This window comes from Thermobia domestica, chromosome 3, assembly GCF_964235325.1.
Source record: "Thermobia domestica chromosome 3, izTheDome1.hap1.1, whole genome shotgun sequence".
Classification (NCBI taxonomy): Eukaryota; Metazoa; Arthropoda; class Insecta; order Zygentoma; family Lepismatidae; genus Thermobia; species Thermobia domestica.
Genome location: NC_137456.1, coordinates 259,841,602 through 259,865,218, shown reverse-complemented (window position 1 = coordinate 259,865,218; position 23,617 = coordinate 259,841,602). Strand labels below are relative to the sequence as shown.

The 23,617-nt window shown below is 34.0% G+C and overlaps 1 protein-coding gene across 5 annotated transcripts in view; it reads right to left on the bottom strand.

The window, feature by feature from the left end:
• Nucleotides 1-23,617, bottom strand: part of smash (smallish) — a 357,062-nt gene that overhangs the window by 51,373 nt on the left and 282,072 nt on the right. For all 5 annotated transcript variants that reach the window (XM_081752343.1, XM_081752341.1, XM_081752339.1 and 2 more), the window contains 5 exons: nucleotides 19,818-19,959; nucleotides 14,602-15,681; nucleotides 9,065-9,478; nucleotides 6,834-6,986; nucleotides 4,639-4,753 (listed from right to left, as the gene is read on the bottom strand). In XM_081752343.1, coding sequence (XP_081608469.1) covers nucleotides 4,639-4,753; nucleotides 6,834-6,986; nucleotides 9,065-9,478; nucleotides 14,602-15,681; nucleotides 19,818-19,959 — 1,904 coding nt within the window. The remainder of the gene's footprint in view (nucleotides 1-4,638; nucleotides 4,754-6,833; nucleotides 6,987-9,064; nucleotides 9,479-14,601; nucleotides 15,682-19,817; nucleotides 19,960-23,617) is intronic.

Genomic DNA, 23,617 nt, shown 5'->3' with positions numbered 1-23,617 from the left:
AGAAATGGTAGGGAGGAAAATAACAATTTTAAATATTATTGAGAAGAGGAAGAGAAACTGGTTGGGACAATGGCTGGGAAGGAACTGTACCATGAGGGACGTGCTAGAGGGTACGGTGGCAGGAGAGGGAGGGAGCGAAGGAGACTGCAGTTAATGGACGATATCAAAAGAGAAATATCTTAAGTGAAGACGAAGAGGTTAGCGGAGATCTGATCATCCTGATCATACGACAAGAGCCCTGACTTACCGACTTTTGTAAGTTAGATAAAAGATGTCTTACGTTTACCTGTTTCAATTTTATTATTACTGATTTATTGGGATCTAACGTCCTTTCCAGCATAAAAGCTATAAGACAGAGGTGTACTGGTTGGGATCCGAACTACTATTTAATATGTCAAGCAACTACTTCCACCACGAAACAAACTAGTTTTATTTATTTATTTATTTATTAACTTATACTCTGATATTTGAACTATTTTTGTTAAATATTATTGTATTCGAAAGATTCATACTGTCATATGTAAAATTAACTTGAAATACACGTTTTGGAACAAGAAAATACATGTTACAAATAAACAAAACAAGTTACAGATTTAACCCAATCTATCTAAAAATAAATACACTTTTATCTATGACACAACAAAATGAAAACATTAATTAAGCGTATAAAACTTCTCACCTCAAGCTGCTGCTAATAGTTTCAACACTTAGCGTCGTGCTGTCTACATCAGAGTATGTGGAAGGATAGGTAGTAGTGTATTAGGTTAAATAAAGTTAAAATATTTACTTAAAGACAGAAATTAACGGAATTTGAATCAAATTATTGAAAAGAGAAATAAAAACACTAACTCCATTATGTCTAGGAGTTTTCATGGATGATTCCGGCCTTGTTCACCGCGTTGTCACTTACATGAAGACTCAACCACTTTACAAACACATTTTGCACTTGAAGTGCAAGGGCTCAAAATTGGAATGAGACCTCTTAGTAAACTGGTTCTTTATATAAAGAAAAAAATTACGGCGATTTCTTCATGAAGGAAATGACGATATAACATTATTTTAAAGAAATTAACAGAACACTGTGAGAGTCTTGTCGACATCTATACATCTGTCTCGCTATTAGGCTTAGCTTTATTTATTCATATAACTTATACTAAATAATTAAATTTAAAATGCTGTGCAAAACTGAATAAAAATTAGTGTTGTAATAACTGCTGAGAATATAACCATTAGAATGCACTAAAACTATTTTTGAATAAAAATTAGTGATGTAATAACTACTGAGAATGTAACCATTAGAATGCACTAAAACTATTTTTTCCAGTTAATGTTAATATTTGTAGGTGGTTGCTGCACTATTTTGAGTTTCGATCTTCATGTAATGGACTTAACCTGGTGGAAAAGGCCACAACGTAAGTGGCTGTAAACGTCCAAAAAACTGTTACAGACGCAATAACGGACGTTAGTGTTTCCCCTTATTTTTTAAAATAATTTGACAGAAATATAAGCTGCAACGAGATATAACTTAAAACTGCAGACCAGGAGTATCTTCTTGAAAATTTACACTAGATATTCCTAATTAATTATGAAAATATTGTTATATTTCCCAATGGAATAAAGAAAATCAATACTCGCCCAGTTCTAGTCATAATTAGGTACAGTAAGTATGGTGTTTGTTTACCCCCAGAAAAATAAATAAATAAATAACGAGAAGGAATATAGTTTGACCATTTAATGTACCAAAGTATTTTATTATGTGATAAACAGGCCATACCATACTATAAAGAATACAAGAAATCTAAATTAGAGATACAAGTTTCAGATACCTAACACCAGTATATACACAGTAGAACTTGGTTATATGTCATCAAAGGGATCTAAAAGTTGTACGTTATAAACGAATGTCATCGTATCCGAGATGTGTAATTTCAAGGTATCAGGCTGAAGATGAGGACTGATAAACTATTTGACCACTCGATCAAACTTATATTACCGATATTACTTTCTTTTTACTATAAATTAATTACAACTGAAAAACATAAATATTGATGTATTGAAATTATTCAATAAATTACTGCAAGCTACTGTTTTGTTTTTTGTTACTTGCCTAATACACACTTTCTAAATTACAGGTTTTTCTTAACTTTTTCGAGTCACTCTAACTTCAGTTCGAAGCGTAAAACTTTTCTCCTGATAGACATGTTGTCACTTGGAAAATTTCCGAACTACTATTTCTCTAACATCCCCCCCCCCCCCTTTCCCTTCTGTAACGGTTTGCGTCAAACCAACGCAAAAAGTTGCGTTTTAGTTTGCGACACTAGGCACGGCAATTATAATTGAATTTTGCACATTTTACGTTGGGTTTCGCTCCGGAATTTTTACGAAGACTGATACGAAATAATATCTAGTATGGTGTGAAAAGAGAACAATACACATCGTAAATTAGGAAACATACCTTAGTTTAGTGTCGATTATTAGTTTAGGGGGTATACTCGAACTTCCCAAAACCAACCAAAGCACTACTAGGCAGGTAATGCAGAAAGAATGCGATTCGACAAGTTTTCACTTTCCTTCACCCCCATGCAAGCGTGTTCTGACTTCCCATTAGTTATTCGCTGAGGGAGAGCATGTTATCCACTACAAAAAGTCATCACCACTCACTTATTGCAATGACATTAAATATACGAATTCGATGCATTTGTGAATGTCATATTAAGCACGATATTCAAATACTGGACTTACAAGGAATTAATTAGACCCATTGAATATTTGTAGTAGCAGACAAGTGTTGCAAAAACCAATGTACCTATAACCAAGTTATATTGTATATGTATACTGCTTAAGCTTTTAACACCTAGAGACCACACCATTTCATGCTAGTGTTACTGTTTCATTTCAGGTAAACTCCGCAAAAGAGACATTGCGTAGCATTAAAGAAAATGAAAAATGTTAATATCGGCCCCTTCCGGAAGGTACTGCATACCAACACCTGCAATATCTAGAGTGCTAGGGCCTTCATGCAAACCAATTACACTAGAATACCACTAAATTACTACAGAAATACCACAAAAATACAATATAACCATGCAACAACCTTTTGAGTAATAATACTAATATTATTCACCGTACACCAATTTTAATGTTATAATTGAATGCATGCTAGAAGTTTGGTTAAAGCTCATTTTCGTCAATTTGTAATCCACACATCTGTGAAATAAGTCACTAGCAACTGCCCGTTTTATGACCTAAGAGCAGCTTCTATGGTCAGAAAGGAATACAAAGAGAGAGATTGTAGGTTGAGCACAGGAAAGATGAGGCAGGACAATGCAATAAACAAATGTTGCTCATGTAAATTGGTCATGAATCCATGAGTTGTGTATCTGCAGAACCAAGTAACTACGCCTTATGTTCTCAATGTATGTAATCAACTCTAGGTTTCCTGTCTCTCACTGCTCTCTGCGTATGATATACTCAGAATGGCAGCAGCAAAACGTGTTGTTACAGAGCGCCCAGTCTTATATAGTTATATATATAATCAGCAAATTGAAATTTATTGGTTTTAATTTCAATAAGAAAAAAAATACTTGGTATCTCTTCTTTACCCTAAAGTGCATAGTGTGGAATGTAAAACTCCGCAAAATATTACTATTTCCATATATTACGGTCCTTAGTCTTATCTTCACGTAGCAGCCATCCTCTTTCTATCATTAATCGCAGTCTACAATTCTTCTTCTTTTACCTTTCATCATACTTTCTATTAATTCTATGGAATAGAAATTTTCTCAAAACAACTTTCTGACCAACATATTTTCTTCTTTATCAATATCTCAAATTTTGTTCTTTACCCACTACTTCTAAATTGCTTTCTCAACCCAACTGATTTTCTTCATCATTTCCTAATTCATCCATTTTGAAAGTTTCCATAGTTACTTTCACAGCTTTGCACAGTGTTCATGTTTCTACTTTGTACTGTACAATCTTAACGAGCAACATATGATTATTTTTTATTCGTAAAGTTTATTTCGACATTCTTATCTTTTTTTTTTTATTTTATTTTTTTTAATTTTTTATTTGTTTATTTGTTTGTTCGTTTGTAATTCATATCACACACATAAACATCCATCGACTGTCACTGGATAATCTACAATCATAGAAAATTAAGAAGAAAAAAACGTCAATCGCATTTCAGTGATTAATCGAGTTTTAAGTAGTTCGTACTTTCAGTACCAAGACAGGCGAATCGAATACACTATGATGGTTATTTTAAAGTTTAGTGTCCCTTCTCAGCACCGAGACTACATGAGACGTGCACCTACAATCCAACCTGGGATCCAAACCAAATAACCTGATACCGAGGTTTGAACCCGAGTCTCCTACATCGAAGATGGCAACGCTAATCACTTAAGACACGAGAGATTCTATTTCAATCTCAATGCCTATCAGTGTTAAAGCTTTTCATAAACTTAACTCTTTAAGTAAAAAATGAAATACTTTAGAATGTCGATTTCCTCAACCTTTCCTTTAGTTTGTAATGTTTTTAGCAAGCGATATAATGGAGTTATAAAATATTATAGAATTATATTGTTTGAAATTAATTACAAGTTATAAGCATGCAGAAGTAAGTGAACGAATACATACGTTGTTCTAAATAGCTGTCATCGTTGTAATCCTCAATTCCTAAGAAATCGGAACGTTTTCTACGAATTTCTTTCTTCAGTCTTCTTGTGCTCTCCATACGCTTCATCCCAGTCTCCTTAGAAAACAGGTAAAACAAATAAATAAATAAATAAATAAATAAATAAATACATACATACATACATACATAAATAAATAAGTGAAATCGTTAAAGAACACAATTATGAATGATAGTAACAATAAAAAAAGAGCGTGTCACTGGTTCGGTCCTAGACTATGTGAGCCTGTGGTGGACAGTAACATGTCTGTTTCGAAGTACTCCCGTTTCCTCTCATATTCTAATTTCACTAACTCGTACATAGCCATTCCTTTCCCCTAAAATTCGTATCCTTCAGCTCAGAACACAATCGTAGAACTTTAAATTAGGATTTCGCTTTCAAGAAAAGGACCACCTATTCCATTTGTTTTCAACAATATATATTGTTTTTTTTTTTCAAACATAAAAACAAGGAGTTTAGCTGGTCATTCATTAATAAAATTATATAATATGAAATTTAAACTAAAGCAGTGTATATGTATAACTCTAAAACGAATACCTAGCCGGCATAATCGTGGGACGTAAAACTGAAAGATCTCATTTCATTTGTAAAACGAATAGAGATGTCCATAAGGTTATTGTCTGAATACTTTCATCTAACATCTGAATACTTTCTACAATACTGTCAACTGGGTATGTGAACTTATTGTACGAGAACTTTCAGTAGGTATGGGCGAAAAAAAAAAAAAAAAAAAAAAAAATCTTAACATAACGTCTTTCAAATTCACACACTTCGTCCAACGAAGCGCACGTTTGTTTCCATTCCATCAACACAATATTCTCATCTTTGCTTTTATTTCTTGTTTGAGCCTTATTATTATCATCATCTACTGAACCGTACTTCCTTGCTCTACTTCCTACTTTTTTTTTTTTTTTAAGTGTTTACACAGTTTTCTTCGTCCAAACTGCCATTGTTTTGTCTTATTAACACTTATTTTGATCCCATTTTCTTCACAGCTTTAATTTAATTCTTCTGGTAGAATATGCTTTGCTATAATCAATCTTTGTCAATTTAATAACAGACACTCTAAATACGCACTGTTGATATCAGAGCATCCTAATTTTCATCATTTCCACCCAGCACTTCCAACTTAAATTAGTTGTTTTATTAAAGTAATTATGAAAGAAGAAATTGTACACCAGGCGCAGATCCAGAACTTTCTTATTTTCGATATTTGCCCAATATATATGTGTGTGTGTATTCGAGGTGTCATATTTCTCTTCATGCTGCTAAATTCAACTTCGGGTGTCAAATTTCTATTTCCGATATCTCCAAAATTTGATATTCTACATAATAATAAATCCATGTTTGGTCTTTGTGTGTGCCTGATTTTAGTATCTTTGTGTAGCGTGAGTGTTTTTAGGTACGTGCTCCTGCTGGAACAGCAGCGGCACCAGATATTAAGAAAAAAAAAGTGACTGAAGAAAATTGCATGTTTTCTCATACCCAGTATATTATAGTGTAACTTCCATTCTAGTATTGCTTGTATAAAAGATCTGTATAATTCGATTTGAAGTAACTTGCTTTTCTTTTTAAATAAAGCAGTACGGCCAGTCTGGGACAGTTTTATGTTCGTTCATTTTGATGCCGGGGATGACGAAACGCAACATCGCAGAAAAATGGCTCCATATATATATATATATATATATATATATATATATATATATATATATATATATATATATATATATATATATATATATATATATATATATATATATATATATATATTTCGAAAATTAGACATTCATCAACTCTCACCCTCGGGAGGTTTATATTTCTTCTTCTTGCGCGAGAGGATGCAAGTGTCCGTGGGCCGCAAATTACTTCCGGGTTTAACATTTCGGGATATTAGTTAGTTTTTAGTAACACCACACTGCAAGCAGATTATTGACCAAATATATTAACAGAAAATATACCGTTGTCGGCTCGGCTGAGATCGTTGAAATAATACAAAAGGGTTATAATTTTATTTCAGGAGAGGTGTGCTCCCCCTTTTTGGATGTGTTGGATATTGAAACAGTTGGTAGTAAATGCTCTAATAAGTAAACTAAGAAAGTAGTAGAACCTCTCTTTACTGAAGCAATTATTCTAACTTACTGGTAGCTCCTCGTCCAAATCCATATCAACGGGAGGTGGTGGGGGTTTCTCTTTCGGTGGTTCAGCTGTCGTGGATGGTGCCAATTCCAGAGGGAACGAAAGACCAGCTACAAACCCAACTTCATTTGCCAAAGGAATTGTAGGTATAGGCATCTACAAACACAGAATATACAGATAGTTCACGTAATTACTTCTTTCGGGAAAAGATTTATCAACATTCTTATAAATTTGACTTAATTATATAATTTAAAGATATCAAAAGCAAGGTATTTACTTCTATTAAGTAATGTAGATTCAAACTTCATTCAGCAGTCTAATGAACAAAATATTTGTAGTTTTAAACTAACAATACATGTAAGGAAAATATGTAGAATTTTAGCTACTTATGCTTTTTTTTTTTTTTTTTATCACATACTCAAGTATTTTATTTGAATAAATGAATCTTTGTTAAAATGTTCAATCGTTCTGTTCTATTTTAGATAAACCTTACAACACAATTTGCTGCAAAGCATTAAGGAAAATAAGAGTAATTAATATTGGCCCTTCCCGAAAGATACTGTATAACAAAATCCTACAGCATCTAGAGAATAGGGCCATGTGTCTTATAGTCACACAACGGAAATCTTATCTTCAGATATACACATTCATATCTAAAAGCACTATTACTCAAGTTTAGCAGATAATTCTTTATATCGTCCAAAAAAAAAAAAAAAAAGTTAATGGTGTAGCCAGTTTTTTTCTTCTTCTTTTCTTATTAATACGAAAGAAAGTGTCAGAACATGTTTGTTCTTAAAAAAAAAAAAAATCCTGCTCTTCCACTTCATATCCAAAATCACATCTCCTACTAGTTCCTCAACATCATTACTAATGAAGTTAAGGCGTAGAGTTTCAATTTGTGGAAGCTGTCTACATATGTATATCGTATCCATCACGTATTTCTTTTTATATGTTTATTATTAATATTCCTCATTTATTTTTAGTTAACCAAGTTATTATACACATATTGCACTATAAATTGTTTACGTAGCTCAGTGGTATGGAGCGTTTATTCTGTGTAGGGTCCCTGGTTTGATTCCAGTTCGTGCAAAGTGGGCTTTGTGGTGGACAAACGCCGTCTGCGTGGGTTTTCTTGAGGTTCTCCCATTTTCTCCCACTTACAACATTCCACCATTTCATTCATTTCTCATCATCACGGTCTCCTTTAGCCTACACGACATAAACGTGGGAAGTAAATCTGAAAGATTTTATTTCATTTTTTATAAACCGTTAACGTTCGTGACTTTTATTAGTGTACTTGGTTTATTACTTTTTCGCATTGATCTTTGCCTCTTCTGTGCACACACGTTACGAGGTTATACTAAATAATACCTCAAGTGAATTAAACAACTATTTGTAAACTATACAGATTAAATAATAATTTTAAAACAAACAATGATAAACAAACAATGGAGCGCTACAAATCCGCGGCGATATTTGTTTGATAATTAGGCGATTGTTCACTGAAAGCGAACAGGTTATAACGGACTACCTCTTTTCCCTCTCTCTCTCTCTCTCTCTTTTACACAGAACATTCATACAAAGGCAGAAAAAGAAACACTAGTGACAGTATCAAACATGCACAGAAGAATGTAGCAAAACAAGAATTTTAGGAAAACCAAAAATGGAAGAAATGATCGCGATCTTGGCCAATAATTAGTTTTTGGATCAGGGGCCCAACAAATTTTTGAACGGCCCCTCAATTGAGTTTTCGTACCTTCTACGGAATAAGCACATCATACTGATAGTTTGGGTTTGGCTACACTGTATGTAATTCTTTAGATATAAGGCTTAAAAGAAAATTTTTGATTGAAATATATTGGATCTTTTGATCCAATAATAAATGAAATTTACAAATAAAGGATTTTGAACGAAGAAAACAGTTCATATATAATACAACTGATTATATGCAAACTTGATTAATTAAATACAAATAAAAGAGGAATAATAAAAACATGTCTGGGATACAGAACATACGGCTACCGCTTAAATATTAAACATAGATTAGAGAACAGGAAAATCTTGCAAAGAATAATAAACGTTATTTGCCTTCATGACTCTCTTAACCTTTCTTAACTTCAGCCTATCGAATTGGCATAGAAGATGAATAGGGCTGAAGTTGAACATGAAGGCTTAACCTTCAGCACTTCTGAATAACACTGATACACAAGATATGAAATAGAAAATATTCGTACCATATCTGAACCAATTCCCACAATAATCTCATTGGTTGCTGTGACTTGGTTGAGCGTGGTCGCTGTGCTGCTTGTCGTGGAAGCTGGTTGTAATGGTGGCCGCTGCTGCTCTTTGGTTTGAGGAGGAGGATTATCGAGGAACACAGAATCATCTTCCGAGTGCACGTCTTCACTTTTCTTTGTTTCAAGGGCATTGTGGGTAGGACGCTGTTCTTCCACTACTCTATTTGGTTCTTGTGGTGCTTTAGGTTGATCACTAACTACGTCAATGTTGCTACCTTCTGTTGAATTTTGTAGTGGCTGCATTGGAGGATGGGTTTCGGAAGGAATAATTTCCGCTTCTAAGGAGTCGAGGAGCATTCCCGTCTTGGCAACTTCTTCCTTCTCAGATACGTTCGCTTCTCCTTCTGACTTCTGTAATTGGAAATTAGCTTATTAGGATGCATATAACAAGTCAAAGCTAAAACTATATAGTATTATAATTATTATAATACTATAAGAATTATTATGGTACTATATATTATTACCATAATCATCCACATAAGTAGACAGAAAGCTAGTCTGTGCTTTTAAAAACAGAATATTCAGCTACATTTTAAAAGTTCTCTGCTCTTTTTTGTGTGTTATACTGTATATTACAAACAACAACAAGAATAGTATTACATGTGTACTGAAAGCAGAAAGCAGACTTGGTGTTTCTTGAAAGTAAAGATTACTGGACCGTAGAAGCGATCACAGGTAAACAAATTGGGTGAATGAACAAAAATCAGAAAACGAAAAAAAAATCCACGATATGCACTCGTTACTGGATACAGAGCGAATAATTAAAGCAAACGTAAGTAATGTTACGAGACTCAACATGTATTTGTGTATCTGTTTGTGTTTCTAATTAATACTATATAATGTCTTTCGAAATTAGATTCAAAAATTCACCTCATAGTGTTCTTTCCAATTTTTCTTCCTTGTATTTCGAATAAATCAATCGGTCATCCTTCTTCGGGGGCACATAAAAGCTTAAATCCTTCTAACAACGGGTTCTTATATTGTCTTATGTCAGCTGTAGTAATTCAACACCTACTGTAAATTTTCTTTATACTTATAGTTGCCTACCCTTCCCAATGATACAGCTATTTCTTATTTTCAACATGTAACACTATAAGTAAACTCTCTAAAGTCGGTGCACTAACAGAACTTACTAATACCTTCTTATTTATGTCTTTCAGGTATCTTTCCTGTGGAGTATTCTTAAACAGCACGTCACGATACCTGCTACGCGGACAGTTATTTAAATCATTATGTATAAATCACAATACTGTAGCCAGATCAAATTAAAGTAACGCAAAGTAAACTTCTAATTTTTATTCGAATAAATCGGAGTGTTTTCTGGATGCCTCTACCCAATAAAATGCAATAAACGATTTTCTGATAATTCTTTAGTTTTATTTGGTTGTTATATCTGGTAATAATACCATCCCAATTTCAATTTTGTGCGTGTGTGTGTTTAGTATTACAATTTTTCTTCTTATGAAATATGCTTCAAATACATTTCTTTCAATATTTGAGGTAGAACGGTATAAGACTCTTAAATTGTGTACCGACTGCTCGATAATTTGTAGATGTCTCGATAAACCTGATATAGCTTCTTTGTCCTTTCGGTACTCTCTAATATTGGTTGAGTTGTAAATTATTCATTGCAGCTTTGGAGAATTCAAGACTGCCAATAAAACTCCAACTGACCAAAGCTTTGGTTGAGTTGATTTTGAGTTTAACGTCCCTTTTCAGCAGCGAGGCTATATGAGACGTGGACCTACTGATTAACGTGGAATCCGAACCATGTGAGCTCCCGCGGGAATCGAACCCGGGCCTCCCACGCCAAAGGCGCGTACGTTAACCGCTTAGCCACAGAGGAGCTCTCTCTAATATTGGAAAGAACACTACTAGGAAAGTAATGTAATTTATTGTGATGTGTTCCATACACTCATTAAGTAATTCTTCATTCCTGCTTAACTGAAATATACTGTTGACAAATATGAAAAATCAACGAGTAATGCATATAATACATCGTAAGTGTACTTAGAGCTTTCAGGAAATGATGTAAGTTGTGTTTCCTTCAACTCTCAAAGTCTTGCAGTTTAACGTGGTATCCAAATCATATACACACCCACCAAAAAGTGATTCTGAAACTATAGGAACAGACAGTACGCACACTTATCCACTACAATATTTGTTCTGACAATTTAATCATACATTATGTGTCAGTTTATAAAAACGAAAGTTAATATATTAAAGTGAAAAAAAAATCAGGCACACATGATATTCCTGTACAAACAGACAAACAAAACGGATAACTAGTGCTATGTGAGATGCTCGACGAGATCGAACAAACTATTCTATGAAACGAATCTGTAGACATTTCATTGGTGGCCAATAATATATAGAACACTATATGTACACATGTAGTCTTGTTTAAAAACAAATATAAAAAATACTGCCATCTACCTCTCTTTACAAGGCCTCTCACTGAGCTTGAGATAAAGATTTTAAACAGCCACGGACGTTTGATTTGCTTCTGGATAAGAGCAACGGGGTTTTTACAGAGGTACGTGGCCGGGATTTATTTTTAAACAAGACTATAACTGTTGGATATCGGTATGTTAGATGTCTCACATTTATTTCAAAAGAACACAAAATCCACTGTTTGTAAGTTTAACTGACGTAAGACAGATTATACCCGGCACACATTCACAATACACATTCACTGTGTATTCATAGATCCTGCTAATTTTTCAAAAAATTCAAAATATTGTAGAAATCAAGGATAGCTGTTACAAAGTATTAGTAAACTACAGTAATGAAAGAATAATACATTCTTCCCATAATGCCTGTCAAAAGAAAAAAGTGAAGACTCCTTGTTGACTACACCTATGATACCGTAACTGAAGATGTGTTTCCAACAATTGGGAACATCCATACTGAAAAGTTTTTCTTACTATTACCAGTGTTCAAAAATACACGAAAACAATAGTAGCACCCATTCTGAGTTATCAATATTTGAAAACATGGCAAATGTAAGGAGGTTAATGTTTATATGACAGACAGACAGCAGATAATCGAGATGAACACCAGATATTTGAACAAGAATTTCAAAGAATTGATGTACAGATGGTATTATAGTATTATTTAGATAAACTGCTACAGTTTTATATTTAATCAAAAACTTCTTTAAAAATAATGAAACAATTAAATTTTGAAGATAATATATATATATATATATATATATATATATATATATATATATATATATATATATATATTCAGTTTATATCCCCAATTAGTAGCCGACATCGTTTTGCTTTCAGCGTCTATGTGACAACTTTATAAAACATTTGAAGTTTGTAGATAGCCGTCCTAGCAGTCGTTGTTCATCGATTGATAACACCAAGCAGTTTAACTGAAGTCTCAATATATGTATATATACAGGGCCGGATTTAGGGGGTACTCCGTTGTGTATATACACTATTTAAAGTGAAAAGCTGGCAGTGAAAATAGCAATACCTTCCGAAAATTTCATGTCATGTTTCCGTTTCGGGTTTAAAAGAAAGTGGATTTTTGCAAAAGCAATAGTTTAAGTCAATTCCTAATATACACCACAAATGCCTCAAGGCATTTAAAACATTTAAATATTATTCAAATGTACTGGTAGTTAATGGTGCACTCCCCCTCAGAAAATTCTGGATCCGGCCCTATATTATATATATATATATATATATATATATATATATTCCATTTAAAAGATACTTTCTCTTGGATGAGGGGAAAGGAACTACTGAACCTTAACGCATAATTTGTAAATACAGAAGCTGGTCCGTTTCCATCCAAACAACTTGCAGACAGAGCAACAAAACTGTACGCCCACATATATCAGTCTTTTGGTGGGCAAACTCGCACCAAAAATTTCGCTTTTCGAAAAGATACATCATGGCAGTGTCAGAACAATAGTTTTGTGGTAGAACGGGCCACTGTTATTGTTATCATTAAACGTTATGCTCAGTAGCCTCTTCACAACCATGACACCGACCAAATCGCATCCAAAGAGGCCATCAGTAAAATTTCGCATGCGTTATGCTGGCCAAATCATTACATGTGGATTAATAAACAATGAATTGTGTATCAAATTGAGTCTATAGACTGTCCGCAAGGCAAGTGTGCATGCGTTAACACCTCGGGATATCATGAAGCGAAAGAATAAGGACAGAAGGCTTTACGGGTTTCATCTAGCTGGTGAAGCCTAGGAATTCACTGTGTCAATGGACGAACCATGGATCTATCCAGGTGACTGTGGAAAAGTTTGGACCTTTATCTACAGAGTGTTAATGAAAAATATCGATGAAACTTTATAAATTTGTACAAAGAACGTTTCTCGAAAAGTTTTATGATTATTTCTGACTTTTGCTACAAAGAGAAGCTCAAGATTCGTCAAGTTGGGTAAAAAAAGGTTAAAATGAATACTGTTTATTATCAAGAACATGTCCTATTTCGAGTTTACACAAGCGAAATACCAGCATTGTGTGGTGTCGAAATTTATCGTGTGGAACTGTACAAGAACAAAGTTTTAAGTAGAAGGCCTATTACCGACGCACTGCACCTGCAACTAGTATTCATTCGGACATGCTAGTTCCATGGATTACTATGCTTTCGGACTTTTCGAATGATGTCTTATTACGTCGGGTTCGAACTGTAAATGACCTCTGGGAAGTCTGCAACCCTGGAACAGCTGCAACGAAGTCCGCTGCAATCGAAACTGCGATGTCGTGCAATGTCCATACCGGTGGCATAATCAATGGTAACAGTGAAATCTTTCAGGTAAGCAACAATTTCTAATTTATTCAGATGAAAACGAATCAGCCTCTATAATACAATAATGGCTCATTGTTACAATTTTTTAAACTGAATTGAAAAAGGTGATAAAATGCAAGCATATGAAGATAAATTATATTATAAGTTTTCTCAGAGAAATATGTCAATTTATTGTGTTAAATAGTATCATTTGCAGATGTTATATAGCAGTATATTCAACCCAGATACTTAATTTTCTTGTACGTTGAAGGAAGAAGAGTTAGTTCAAAGAGATAGAATACTACGAAGAATTTAAAGAACATGAAAATATCACTGTGGATTACAAATTCAAGCCCTGCCAAAGCCATGGCATGGAACCGAACACAGACTAGAACACTAAAAAAAAAACTTACAGAAAATGCACGTTAGCTAACTAAAAACCTGTGACGATGTTAAATCCACTACTTGTCACGCCAGGACATAAAAATGGCCACCAAAGAGTTAAATTACAATCAAACAGAACACCTAACCTTGGTCTCAGTTGTAGAAGACTCAAGAACGGAGAAGAAAAGCGTTGCCTTTGAAGAAGGGGAAACCTGGTCAACCGTCACTTTTTCGAACACCTCAACAACTGTCTTTCGTTTCTCAGCTTGATTTCGCTTCTGAATTTTTCTTTCAAGAACAGGGAAATTGACACTTACTTTCACAGGCTGCACTTCCTCACGTGTACAGCTTGACTCCTCCTGTCGTGATGGTACCTCCGTTGTAACATCCACGAAAGCTGTGGAGACCTCTTTTCTGGAAGTTTCTTCCTTTGTCACTACCGAAATTTCTAGGTCAATAATTTGGTCGCTACCTTCAACGTGGGATGAGCAGTTGGTAATTTCCATTTCATTATTTGTGGATTTTTGTGGTTCGAGTAGCACAGCATTTGAGTGAGTATCCTGATTATCATGAAGCCCAAGCAAATCGTCGACCGTATGAGAGCATTTCTCGGTGTTATTCGGGATGTTATCTAGATTATCAATGCTTTGATCTCTATCATCACTGCGTGACGAAAACAGTCCATCATCATTAGTTGTTAGAGATGAAGCTTGGCTTTCCACCTCCAAGCTATCAAGTGACCTTGGGGTTTGTCTGGCTTCATACATGTCGTCCGTGCTGCTAATAGATGATCCATCAAAACCGTTCGTGAATCTGTTATCAAAGTGATTCAAATGATCTCCTGAGTCATTCTTACAAAGCTCCTCCGGGATCTTGTTATTCTCTAAGTGTCCGTCTTCATTCTCTGATGATGACAGTTGTTCTGTGTTGTTGTGTGAAGGAGACAACTTATTTTTATTTATTTTCACGCTATCATTTTCGTCATTAGTGTTTCTTTCAAATAACTCTCTTCGCTTTAAAACATCAACATTCTGTACTCTGACACCACTACGTGTTTGACTGCTGTTACTTTTCTCGTTATTGTTGTGTTGTTCAAATGCGGATAGTCTCTCCTCGATTTTTGAGCCTCGTTTAACACTGACACGACAAGGTTCACTGGCTCGCCGCTTGGAAGAATGTCCATTCGATAACACTGAGTTGGTTCTGCTATTTGTTTTGTCCTTAGAGTCACTATCACTAGTTCGTAGCTTGGATTTGACATGAGTCTCTGCGTAATTCACGTAACTTTGAATTGCCCGCTCGTACGTGTATTCCTCAGATGACGAGTCGTGGCCATTCACTCCATTCTCACCGTTCTCCTTCTTCCCGTTTTGTGCTTCGTGGTTGTTTTCGAAGGACTGGAAAACAAACAAAAAGGGATTATTAATTTCTAAAAAAAACTTCTTTCATCTAAGAACTTAACATAAAATCTAATGAAATCAAGAATTCATTCAAATATATTTAGATAATCATTCCATAATATTCCGCTTAGTAGCAATTTGGTATTTCCAAATACACACTTTGTTTTTAAAATATTCTTTCCTATTGCACGATTTGATCATCCGTCCATTATTACGTCATACAATCGAACGACGTGGCGATAGTATTTCAAAGGCACTGATTACTCTGTTTCATTGTAGTGTTTAAGCATTAGATCGATAGTAAGTTTAACTATTGATATTATCCTTTGTTATCCCTTTGTTCTGAAAATTCTTAATAAATAAATCAAGAGATATAATAAACCTACAGACTTATTTAAAATTCTCAGTAGCTGCTAATCCCTGTGGACCAAATTAAAGGGTACCAGCACGAATTTTCTTATGTAAATTAAACTAAACTCAACTTAGCTGAACTCCCTAGCACGAAAACCCGATGGGCTTAGGCCAATCAGCTAATGATTGCAGACCGGAAGGAAATAATATATGGCTCATTGAAATCGTCAACTTATATCTATTTCCATAAAAATAGTCTTGTCTAGTAATTCCTATGACGACACTCAATAACATCCCCCTACAGCAGTCATTTCCAACAGACCGATGTAGGACGTAGGAACAATGTTTTCTGATTGAAGGGAAGACTAAGAGAAATGTGTGGAGCAAAGGAGGGAAAGGATCTAGGTAGGAGAATGGAATGGCAGTGTACCAGTAATTACGGATCCATGGCTGTCGTATCTACAAAACTATCGACCACTCCATTCATGTTTTTATTTGCCCGTCACCATTACAACTTTCAACGTCAGATTCTATATCTGCTCCTTGCTCTCTCTGTGTGGTTTACTGAGAATGCGAGTAGCCAACTGTGACATCACAGAGCATCCAGTTGAAAATGACCGTCCTATAGCGTTAAACAGTTTATGCTTGTTTAGAACTATATATTAAGCGTAAATTGTGTTAGAGGTCAAAGAATGATACAATAATAAAATTGATAATAAAGTGGAACAGTAAATAGTCAGTGCGAACATCAACAAAAGGAGAAGTACGGTGAGAAGTAATGCATTTGCTTCCGGGAATTTTTCAAAGATAAGATTATCGTTTCAAACACGAATTTCGATTTTGCAGAAAGCAGAAAAAAAAATCTCTCAGCTGACGATTAAAATGAGCCCTCTATTATTTTATCTATGTATTACCTGAGAAAAGTTTACAATGAAAATCTTATTTGATCTATAATGTATGACCACATCCGGCTACAGTTAACAATAATTATTTCTGAATAAGGATAACATGAATTGGTTGTAGAAATGCACTTAAATTAGTATATTGTCTCAAGATATTATCGTGAGAATAATAAGTTAAAACTGTACTTTTAAATGATCGAACGACAATTCGATGTTACATTTCAATGATTAATTGTCACGGTAAGAGTGATTTTTGGAAAAACATTTTAACAGAAGTGATTCAAAGAACATTAACGTTTTCTTTACAATGAAAAAAAAAAAAACTAATTAAAAATATAGAGTTCTGCAAGCATCATAAATTCTTAATGAAAAGCGCGTATGAAGAGGCTGATAAATGCTCATTAAACGTAGCACCAAATTGGCGTTTTACTATTGCGATGCTTACGTAAGTACAGTTTTAATTTTTAGTATTAATCTGCATCCTATTATATCATTAAGTAATATTATTGTCTAATTATTTAACTCAGTGATTAGAAAAATCACTCAATTCAGATGGTTTCTGCAACGTTTGGAAATTTAAAACAGCAGATATTACGGCTTTTTTTTTCTTATTTTCCAAACTGCATCAATAGTTTTTTTTTTTTTTTTTTTTTTTTTCATCTTTATAATCTGGACACGCAAACAATGTGAGAATGAAGAAGTTTTACGTTACCTTGTATTAAAAACAATAAAAGGTAATAAGCAACATTCTATTTAAAATCTTCTGTATCATATAGATTAAGGGTGATAAAAGTAATACATTACCATACTTTACATTACATAACAATGTAGAAAAGTCACTAAAATCAGAATCCCTACAATTCCATAAAAAAAAAAAAAAAAAAAAAAAAAAAAAATCTTCACCGTTTTAAGATTATAACTAATCCAGAAGCTTTTGTAATCCTGACGAACGGTGGCAACAATACCAAACAGGGCCGAGTATTATTAAAACGCAAGTTTCTCTTTTTCTAACATAATATGTACTTAAACGAATTCTACATTCCACTGATTATTCTAATTCCCTAATAGCACATTGAATAGTACATGATAATATACATGCATTCCTGGCAATAAAAATTCACAAACCATTTCTAATAACCTATAACAAAGTTTGTATTTTTTTAAAAGATAATTATTGAAAATGTTATTTAAGCGTGGTAGTCTTGCAACTACCAAGTTATTTCACCTCTCTTTTGTAGCTTAGATGAAAAGAAATGTAAGATAATCAATATTATGCAATACATACTCGTAAATCATTCTAGTATCAACAGGATACTAACCATTACCTGCGGAAACTATAATACTTTAGAGTCTAGATTGGCATTTGAAATTAATACAAGATATAAATTCTCATTACGTTGTTTGTGTGTATGCTTATTCACAGAGTTACAAATTAAAACAACAATTTAACGTTTTGTAAAACACGATTTTAATGATTTTTGGATTTTGGATTATCTAAAAAGTGACGTAAATATCAGTGATCAATTACTTTCCTTAAGTACATGCTTTTATGTTCTTATCTACTGTTAATCTCCAGTAATTCACTTCCATTATGTACAAAACAACAGAAAGTGCATTCCAAGCACTACTCAGTACTTTTAACGCGCATGATGGTATTATCTTAACTAGGACATCACTATATAAAGGATTATCACGTACAGGACTTCTCACTTATTTACAATTTCTTACGTCTTTGTTTATTGAAGTTTAGCGTTCCTTTTCAACATTGCGGCTATAGGAGACGTGACCTATAACCACCGCCATGCATTCTAATTCGATGCTCTCCTCTCCCACCGCGAATTGAACCCAGGACCACGTGGAATAAAAGCGTAGGTGCTAGCTTCTAGACCAGCAGGGAGGGTGTTTCCTGTGTTTTGTTTCTAATTTAAGGCACCTTTCACAGTTCAAGCTTTCGTAGTACATGGACGAACAAGTAAGTTCGATGCAGCACCACATCTGATCACGTTGAGTATGAAATCCGGATCTCTTTACTGGAGGTGAAGAATGTCAACCATTAAGCCACGAAGGAGCTTAAGTTGTGGGTCCTTATCAAAACAATGCTGCTTCTACGCTATTTTTGAGTTTTATATACTACGACTGTGCCCTTTAAGCTAAAGACGACAAATGAGTTGTAGTAATAACGATCATACCCTGATTGGGATTCGAAATAGCAACAGGTAGATCCTGTGATCAATATCCTAATATCTTAGATCGTTTGAGTCGGCCCTCACCGCTTCTGCTACACAAGTAAATGGTCATATTTAGCAACCGGACAAAGAAAACGAAATGGCTCCAGAGTTAAACTTTTATCTTCATTTCCTTCATATTGCTAGTTTTATCCCTCCTATCATTTACTCAAAATTGTTTAATGGCGTTGGAAAATATCAATACCAGCGGATATTCAGAGACAAAATATTGAGAATCACTCGCCCTCAAGTTTACACCATGTCAACTGAAAAAAGTAAGTAATTTCCACGTCTTTAAAAGCTTCTTCTTCTTTTTTTAATACTTTCCCCTCCTCCAATTTCGATTTTCCTTTTTCTGGGCACGACCAGTTTTCTTCTTCTTCTTCTTCTTCTTCTTCTTCTTCTTCAAGTATTACAATCGGACGAAATATTGTATTCTAATATTTTAAAACTGACAGCAAAGATGTCTACTGTTCTTCTACGAAGAATTTTAAGTTGTTTAAACCTTTGCTGGATTTACATACAGTATGGTAACAAACTGTACTACTTGTAAAATTTATTTTATTAGCTAGAATCTTCTGAGCTCCCTCTCTATGATATATATATATATATGTATTTAAGTAAATTAAATTGTAAACACAAACTGTACACTTACTGTGTGATTATCTTCGCTTGTGGAGTGATAGTCTTCGCTTATGCTGCTTTTCCCGCTGGATGTTCCAATGCCAAGGTCGCTGAGATCGTTGGAGTCGTCATCCAGATAAATCGGCAAACTTACTTTCCTTCCCCTCGAATACCTAGTAAAGGACATCACACAAACATTTATTTCAGTTTTTTTCTAGTTTAAATAACAATTACATGATTATTTGCTTTTAAATTCACTATTAAATTAGATATTTCAAACGTGTAGTTAATAACAATGCACAAAACTTTGTAGTTAGTCCCCTTTCAAAACTTTCTTACCCATATGTTTCAATACGAAAATTATTTTGGAAAAAAGAAGACCTAATAATGCTATGTCGAACATATCACTCAAAAATTGAAAATCAGTTTTGTTTACATGGGTGTTCACAAGATTTTTCCCAGGAGGCAAAATTTGTAGACTCATTTTAAAATATGTATATACCGCCCTTTGGCATATACGACTATATTCATGATAGTATAATGGAAAAGACGTGGTACGGAGTCACTCGGGGACTGAATTTATAGTATTACCCCGGTATTCACGGGAGAGTTTTCAGCAAAAGACAGTGCTTTCGTATTTCCTGAACTCCTAGTGTCATAACAAATGTTTTTACAACAACACAACAGAAGTTGGGAACATGAAGAAATAAATAAAATATTGGTAAATTAAATCTAGCAAATATTGCTCGTGTTGGAAACTCAAATTATTAATTTACTTGAGTTCCATGGAGAGACTACAACTCCATTTTGTCTTCTCTTACGAACGTCCATGGTTGTGAAGCTAGCATATTACCAGTAAGGGACACGATTTTGTTTTACGTAAACTTTCACAAGTTTCCCTATTGTTCAAAGTACAACAAATGTGCTGCTTTCACCTGTTATTTTTATCTCGTAAATGTCATTATCTAAAACACGTCACAATTAATAAAGAAAATACTACTCTGAGAACTTATTCTGAAGATAACTTTCAAATGCTTCGTCTCTGCCTGGCTACATCCCTGGTAACAACAGTCTAATGTTTGAAAGTGCTTTCAATTTGTTAGTAGCTTATTCATAGGTATAAACATCAAACATATGTAAATAACGAATTAGCATACGCTGAACGTTAGTGGTTAAGCTCGTTGATTGGTTTCAGACTTAACTCCCTTTTCATCACGTGAACCTGCAGCTTAATTTGGGATTATAATAACACAGCACCTAAAGAAGATGAACCCAGGTCTCCTGCATAGACTGAAATAAACAGGTTGACTGCCAAGGTGATTTGAGAGTACTGGTCCCAGGAGGCCATACATTTCTTCTTACCTTTGGCTCGATTATGGATAGTTATATCACAATTTTGTCGCGATATTTTTTCTCCCAAAAATGTACCAATGGTAGCCGAGCACCATACGTGATGCTCATGGTCTCTCACAGTAATTTGTGACAATGAGCATCATATATGATGCTCAAGAACCTGGATAGGTTAGTAATTTGTGATATCAAACACGAGCATCATACATGGTGCTCACGGCCCCACAGAGAAATAAGGTGAGCACCACATATGATGTTCATGGCAGTCAACCTGTTAAGGCCCTAAGTAAGAAGTATGAACAAAAATATTAATGAAACGCGTTTTCTTGTGTATCACAGGCATCGGTATTGCGTCAGATTAAAATTATCTGCATTTTTACAAACACGTATCATCTCATACGCAGAATGTGAATGCACAATGAACTAGTCACACTGCACAGCAGACAAATAATAAGCGGTGTCTTGGTTCTGGCGGCATGAAATGATATTTAGCATCGGCATCTTCTGTCTGACGCTTTAATAATTGCGATTTCTCTATCGCAATTATGGCTCTATCGCTATTTTCGCATTTATGACTTTATTATTTATTTAAATCAATATGATGATGCAATTAAAAGATAATAGGTCAATAGTTTGCAGCGGTTGCTAATTTCTTCCACTTCTTTAGATTTTGCCTGTCTTTGCGGCTACTAAAAGTTCCGCTTAAATTAAAAAAAAAAAAAATCTTGACTTTCGAGAGTAAGCTATATTCAGAAAATTAAACACACGGAAACATTAATTTTTCTAAAACACACTTTGGCCACAATTCCAATAAACTCCAGTAAATGTGAAGGGGCAGTGGGTTCTCTCAGACGAATCTCATGGTAACGTCATGTAGGCCATCTTTGCTTGTGTAGGCAAAATCTGTATTAATGTTCATCAGGGTAGTAAGACAACCTCTCACAGTTTAACTCTAGCAAACTGGTTGCTCTGAGGTTGTCATTCTGTGGGTTGATACCAAAAGAAGGGATCTAGAGACAAGGCTATGTCAGATGATAAGTTCGAGGTGCAGCTGCAGTAAACAAATATTACTCTGTTCTAGATATTTTTCAGACTAACTTTGTTAAAGTTCGTTCAGCACTTATTAAATTTCTAAAGGAGTATAATGTTTACTTATTTGATTTAGTGAAGTATTCCTTAAGTGTTGTTAGTTCGTAATGTAGTTACCTATCTTTTATTTTCCTATCATCTTTTCTTTTTCCTATGTCTAAGCTTTTATTTTTTCGAATACTGCTCTTTTTCTTTTTACGTTAGCTACGAGTTTTGTTTACATGTCATTTGTGATTTTTTTATTTAAATTCTTTGTATGTTCATTGTTATTGTATTGTTATTACCATTATTTTACGACATTGATTGCATGTATAGCTTGTCTTACTGGTGTACTTTGCCTTCTGTTAAATGTAATCTAAGACTATTGTATATTTAGGGTTGCATGTATCATGTGCCTGCTGTCTGGATGCATTAGTGGCTACGTATGCTGTTTGTTGCCCAATAAACATTATTATTATTATTATTATTATTATTATTATTATTATTATTATTATTATTATTATTATTATTATTATTATTATTATTATTATTATTATTATTATTATTTTAACAACTATTGCATACTTTTATGGATTTAAATTTTAGTATTTGTGAATAAGCCATTTCCTACCACTAAAAATTTTGAATATAAACGTTCTACTATCTAACACGTAAAGGGCTCTATATTACCAAACTTGTACTTTATATACAATTTAAAAGAAATAAACTAAATTCAGCTTCATCACAGAAAACCAATGTCATTTGAAATGAAAATTATCCTGAGGTCATCGCTTTCTCGTACACCAACTACAATAATTTATTTTTTTCATTGATCCACTCTGCATGAATCATTCCAAAAACATTTCACCCAGAATTCCTGGCTTTTAAACTGCTTCTCATGCTACATCCGGTAATCAAATTCCCTTCCTCCATACACCAAACGTTCATGTTAGTTGTTCTACCTCCAATAACAACATATGGTTGAAAAACAACTAATTACGGGAAATGGTTGTAAACAACCTATTGTACAAAGAAGACCTAACGAAAATGTAATAACTAATGTTGATGTTTCCATTTATTTAACACTACAAAGCACTTTTGTTTAATCAGTCTTTAACGTATCGTATTAATTTAAACTCAACTCAGTTCTATATTCATGAAAACATCCTTTTTAACGTAGCATTAAAAAGACACTGAACGACTTTAATACTTCCTTCTATACTATAGAGCAGCGTTTTTTAAATATATGGACCGTGTTTCATAGGTGATCTCATACGATGAGATAAGTGGTCCGATTAAACTTACATAACAAAAATTGGTGGTACAAAGTAAATGGTTAAGACATACAAGATTTCCTCTAATGTTCTTCTCTGTAGCGTTTTCTAAAATGAAAATGTAGCTTTCAATGTTCAA